This window comes from Chiloscyllium plagiosum, unplaced genomic scaffold (assembly GCF_037043375.1).
Source record: "Chiloscyllium plagiosum isolate Xiang-an unplaced genomic scaffold, Cpla_swu_hap1 HiC_scaffold_23, whole genome shotgun sequence".
NCBI lineage: Eukaryota > Metazoa > Chordata > Chondrichthyes > Orectolobiformes > Hemiscylliidae > Chiloscyllium > Chiloscyllium plagiosum.
This window is the reverse complement of record NW_028270161.1, coordinates 6,545,085-6,551,197: the sequence shown is the minus strand read 5'-3', so window position 1 is coordinate 6,551,197 and position 6,113 is coordinate 6,545,085. Positions and strand designations below refer to the sequence as shown.

The following is a 6,113-nucleotide window of genomic DNA, read 5'->3' as shown; positions in this document are numbered from 1 at the left end:
CTATGCTAATATGGAGGGAAAATAAGACAATGGGAGCAGGAGGCAGTTTAACAGGGTTGTGGCCAAGGCTATCAGTCTTATCTGGAAAGGGCAAATACCTCTGTCTGGGGCTACAGGGGAAATCCACTTGCGTGGCTCCACTAGGCTCCATCTCTGACAGACAGTCAGCCTCCCCCTTACTACAATGTTCTGTCTGTATTAAGTTAAAAATCACACAACACCAGGTTATAGTTCAACAGGTTTAATTGGAAGCACTAGGCAAAAGTGAGGACTGCAGATGCTGGAAACCAGAGTCTAGATTAGAGTGGTGCTGGAAAGGCACAGCAGATCAGACAGCATCTGAGGAGCAGGAAAATCGATGTTTTGGGCAAAAGCCCTTCATCAGGAATGGAGGAAGCACTTAATTGGAAGCACTAGCTTTCAGAGCGCTGCTCCTTCATCAGGTGATTGTGACTTCCACTTAAACCTGTTGGACTATAACCTGGTGTTGTGTGATTTTTAACTTTGTCCACCTGAGACCAACACCGGCATCTCCATATCTGTCTGTATTACAGGCTTTCAGTTGATATTGCAGTACGTCCTTTAGCAGTGGAATGTTTAACCCTTGAATCCCCAATGTGTCCTGAAAGAGAAGCAAAGCATGGAACTGACCCCTCTGTGGCATTTTAACTTCCTCAATGTGTAGTTGAAAAATGCAGTGAAACGTTTTATGTCACTCCACACGGTGCCTACATCAATGACAGAAGTCATACATGATAATAAAAAAAAGTAAAGACAAAGTTCATCATAGTACAGTTAATGGCTCCTGGACTTGGGGAAAGCCAATGAAGTAACGATGGAGTATCCTGTAGACACAGCTAGAACAAGATGCCATGCTGGAATATTGGGTGGAATCCTCCACCATGCCAAACCAAAAGAGAAGCTTGGTCTTAGAAACCGAATAGATTTGTTCACTAGTAATTACAGGGGATCCACAAATTTATGAACCTCTGTCTTAAAAAAACGTATATTTATGAACGTGATCCCATAAAGGGATGTAACTTTAAAGATCTGATATATGGATGTTGCCTATACTTAGGAACAGCTACTTTATTTTGTCTTGCATTGTTTTCCGACCTGTGTACAAATGAACTTGTAAATGGAGTCTGTTGGCAATCTGGGTATTGTCTGTATTAGCAATTACATTACATCTTAGTTTAACGAGAGTCTCTTGTAAGACCTCAGGCTTGATTTAACAGCGTTATAGATCAGACCAAATCTCTGGAAAATATATAGAGATAGCCTAGACCCTAACTTTTATTTTTTTAAAGGCAAGTGTAAGATGCTGTGTTCCAGATGTGATTTGATTGGTCCATTACTCGGTTCATCATGATCGTGTGTGTGTGCGTGTGTCTATAAGTGATGTTGTCTGAGTAAAATTAAATGCAGAACACTGGTGATGGAAATCTCAAACGCTGAGAAACTCAGTGGATCTGACAGTGTCTGCGGAGAGAGAAACAGAGTTAATGTTTTGAATCCAGTGTGATTCTTCTTCAGAAGCTAGTTATGATGAAAGGACACTGGACACTTTGCCCAATTAATGTTGGGATGTAGTTTAAATGGACTTTTGAAAACGTTGAAAGTTTTAATAACTAACATGGTGGCACAGTGACTCAGTGGTTAGCAATGCTGCCTCACAATGCCATGGACCTGGATTCGATTCCAGCCTTGGGAGACCGTGTAAACTTCACACTGACAGTCTTCCCATGTTCGTGTGGGTTTCTTCTGAGTGTTCCTGTGAAGTTTGCACATTCTCCATGTGTTCGTGTGGATTTCCTCTGAGTGCTCCAATGTGCACTCCAAAGATGTGCAGGTTAGGTGAATTGGCCATGCTAAATTGCCCATAGTGTTCAGGAATGTGTAGGTCAGATGCATTAGTCAGGGATAAATGTAGAGTAATAGAGTAGGTGAATGGGTCTGGGTGGGTTACTCTTCGGAGGGTCAGTGTGACTTGTTGGGCTAAATGGTCTGTTTCTACACTCTAGGGATTTTATGATGATAATAACCTGTTACTACTTTTTCCCAACATTCTTTGATCTCTTTAACACCAAGAATATATCTAATTCCTTCTTTAAAACATATAACATTTTGGCCTTAACTACGTTCTGTGCGAGAGAATTCCACTGGCTCACCACTCTCAGTGAAGAAATGTCTCCTGATCCTAGTCCTAAATTCTGATTCTTTCAACTGTCATGTTGTGCGTCCAGTTGTGGATGCCCTGTTAAAGGGAGGGTATTATTAAACCGGAGAGGATTCAGAAGATATTTACTGGATGGTTTGAGTTATGAAGAAAGGCAGATAGGCTGGGACTTTCTTCACTGGAGCGTAGGAGGTTGAGGCGACCTTCTGGAAGTTAATAAAATAATGAGGGTACAGATAGGGTTAATTTTCCCCAGGGCAGGAGATTCCAAGACGAAGGGACTTTTGTTTTAAGGTGATGAGAGGAGAGAGATTTTAAAAAGTCACGAGGGGCAAATGTTTTACACAGAGGGTGTGGAATGAATTCCCTGAGGGTGTGGGTACAATTACAACCCTTTGGATAAGTTCAGGAAAGGTTTGGAGAGATATAGGCAAGGAGCAGGCGGGTGGGACTAGTTTGGTTTAGGGTTATGTTTAACTGAATGGTCTGTTTCAGTGCTGTATGTCAAAACAAAAAAAAAATCCTTGACTCACTGGGACAGAACCTGTCTGCAGATCCGGGAGCAGCGTGCCCAGTCGGAGCTATTGGGTCTGGGTTTGTTTTTATTTGCCAGCATTCCCATCAGCAGGAACCTGTCACAGTTTGGAGGTGGTTTCTGCGCCGTGACCTCCTCCTCAATCCCTTTGCTGCACATGGCCGTGTCGGATTGTGGCCTTTAAACCGAGGGAGGCGAGAGAGCAGAGCAGCTGGCTCTCCCCCAGCCCGAGGGAGTGAAGCGATGTCGGTTCCTGCGCTGAATGCAATGAGAGGCTGTGTGAGGAACAGGCAACTGGCCTGGCTCTTCAACCTCAGGCGCCTGTACCGCAGCGAGAGGGGAGTCTATGGTTACAAACCAGCCAGGAACAATGACAGTGGGCTCAAGGTATCCAGACAGGAAGCCCCAGTCCAAGGTCAGTCGGAGTGCAATTCTAAAACTGATATGATAAGATTTGTTCTCTGATTGTGGGGGTGGGAAAGGGGCTGTCAAGGCAATGATAGAGGGCAAGCAATAGTGAAACAGCAGGTAAGACTAATTGTTAACTTCTGTAAGTAAGTATGACAGCTCAGTCTCCTTTCAGTTTCATTTGCCACCTCGCCGGAGTTTGTGGAAGCTGTGTCTTTGCATAGCAAATGGCTGCCTCTTGGAATTTGTCTGAACAGCCAAAACACTAAACAGGAGCCTCTCGAGCAGTCCCCCGGCGGCCAGCTCCCTGCCTTTGAACTTGAAAATGCACAGCTGCCTGTTGGAGAGGTTTATACCCGCTGGGGTCTGCACTGGGAAGGGGCCATGCACCCCCCACGGTCGCTCTGCCTGAGTTTGTTTTTGTCAGCTTCCTGCTTCTACGTGTCCCTTTTCAGAGTGCAACAAGATAGGGATTAAACTGGTCTCATCAATGCCTGGCAGATGACATTCACTGATCTACGTTGCACATTGGATAGAGACAAAAAAACCTGCAGATGCTGGAATCCAGAGTTATTAGGCAGCAGGTTGGAAGAACACAGCAAGCCAGGCAGCATCAGGAGGTGGAGAAGCCAACATTTCTGGTGTAACCCTTCTCAAGAAGTCTTGAAGGGTTATACAGGCCTCCTGCCGGTCTACTACATTGTATCTTGGCATCTTAGGTGCTGCCCACCAGAGTAAATGATGTCTGACATTAATATAACATCTAGTTTTTTTTTGAGGTGATGAGAGTATGATCACAAGGTGTTTACACTTACAGATTCTGTAAGTAACATTGTAAATAATCAGGGAAGGTTAGCTCAGCTGGCTGGACAGCTGATGCAGAGAAACGCGTGGGTTCAATTCCCACACTGCCGCAGGTTTCCATGTGGGAGTCTCCCTCAACCTTCTCCCTCACCTGAGGCAAGGTGACCCTCAGGTTAAACCATCACCAGTCATCTCTGTCTAATGAGAGAACAGCCCTAAGGTCTGTTAGGACTATGGTGACTTTACCTTTTACTGTACAATTATATAGGAAGAGGTGCAAGACATTGGGACTCCAATTGTATCCCTGGTTTATAACACATTAGTTTTTTTATTTGCTACTTTAATGCATAGAATCATACAGTACAGAGAGGCCCTTCAGTCTGTCAAGTCTATACTGTCAAAAATACATTAGTCCACTTCCCCAAGCTTTGATACAATGGGATAAAGGGAATTTCTATGCCTATTGTGCATTGACTGGAATTATCCATACCCCATGGCACACAAAACAGTCTCCTCAAAGCTTTAATAAAGTTTATTGTGAGTTCTACCATCCTTTGAAAGCTTAGTGCCTTCATTCTGTCAAACTGGATTTACTTGCTCCATTGTCCATGTCATGCCCAGCAGCACTAGCAAGACAAGGGAATAAATGTTGAACAGTATGACCCTGGGAACCACTTGAGGATCCAAGGGACCATGATCTGAATGTAAATACCTGACTCTTAAGGTATCAGGACAGCTAGATAAAGTGGTAAAGAAGGTGTATGGGATACTTGCCTTTATTAGCCCAGGCAGAGAGTTGAAGAATGGGGAGCTGATGTTGGAACTGTATCAAACGTTGGTTAGGCCACAGCTAGAATATTGTGCACAGTTCTGGAATCCACATTATAGGAGGGATGTGATTATACTGGAGAAGGTGCAGAGGAGATTTACCAGGATATTGCCTGGGCTGGAGGGTTTCAGTTATGAAGAGAGACTGGACAGACTGGGCTTGGTGTCCTTTATCAGGAGGCATGATTTCAGATATATAACATGGAGGGGCATGATAGGGTAGACAAAAAGATATATTTCCCCTTGGTGGAGGGATCGGTAACTGGGGCATTGATTTAAAGTAAGGGGCAGGAGGTTTCTAGGGGACATGTGGAAAACTGTTTTCACCCAGAAAGTGGTGGGAATCTGGAACTCACAGACTGGAAGGGTGGAAGAGGCAGAGGGAGAGAGTAAGGACTGGAAAGTCAGAGTCAATAAAGTGCGGAGCTGGAAAAAGCGCAGCAGCTCAGGCAGCATCAGAGAAGCAGGTGTATCGACATTTCAAGTCAGGACCCCCCCCCCCCCCCCCCCCCCAATGAAAGGTCCTATATTCTATATTTTTCTTTTGTGTTAGTATTACACTGATCTTCTCTGTATTGGGGAGGAGAGAAATCATTTCATTTTCTATTTTCTTATCTGTTGCTTCATCTACAAGGGCATGACTAGATGTGTTGAGATGACCCCACAACTCAGGGCCAAGGATCAGTTAGCTCATTTGGCTGTATGGTTGGTTCATGATGCAGTTTGAGGCTAACAGTATAGATTCAATCCCTGATCTGACTGATGTTTCTATGAAGTTCTTGCCTCTTTAACCTTTCCCCTTGCCTGAGATGTGGTGACTCTCAGGTTAAACTCACTACCCAGTATTCTCTCTCTATTGAGACAGCAGCCTAGTCTTCCACTGGAACTATGGCACTTTATCTTTTTATCTCAGGGTCATGCATAAAAATCACTATTGAGCCCACATTTCATGTGGTCAGTTGTACTGTCCGCAGTTTGAGGAGGAAAAACAATATTGAGGAAATGACTTCTTAAAAAAGAACAGAATGAGAGAAATCGAAAATTTGTTCCAGGAATATTGCCAATGTATGCTGTGAAATCACTTGCAGAAGACTACAGGGAGCCCTGAAGTGAGTCAAAAATAGACTTGTGTTTCTCCATAAGAGCCAACTAGCACTGAAGGTCCGAAAGAGGAAGCTTTTTTTTAAAAAATGAACTTTTCTCTGTTTGGCTTTGACATTGTAAAGTGAGAAAGGACTTAGAATTATTTGCCACCTTTCATGACCATTAATCATCACAATGCTCTTTACAGCTAAACGAAGTGTTGTTGAAATGCAGGCGCTATTGTAATGTAATGTAATTGTAATGAGAGACACCGCA

At 43.9% G+C, this 6,113-nt stretch overlaps 1 protein-coding gene across 4 annotated transcripts in view; it reads left to right on the top strand.

Moving 5' to 3' along the window:
- Nucleotides 1–2,785: 2,785 nt before the first annotated feature.
- The window catches only part of dhtkd1 (dehydrogenase E1 and transketolase domain containing 1), a 72,593-nt gene continuing 69,265 nt past the window's right edge, over nucleotides 2,786–6,113 (top strand). For all 4 annotated transcript variants that reach the window (XM_043714152.2, XM_043714151.2, XM_043714149.2 and 1 more), the window contains exon 1: nucleotides 2,786–3,129. In XM_043714152.2, coding sequence (XP_043570087.2) covers nucleotides 2,958–3,129 — 172 coding nt within the window. In that variant the 5' untranslated portion in view covers nucleotides 2,786–2,957. The remainder of the gene's footprint in view (nucleotides 3,130–6,113) is intronic.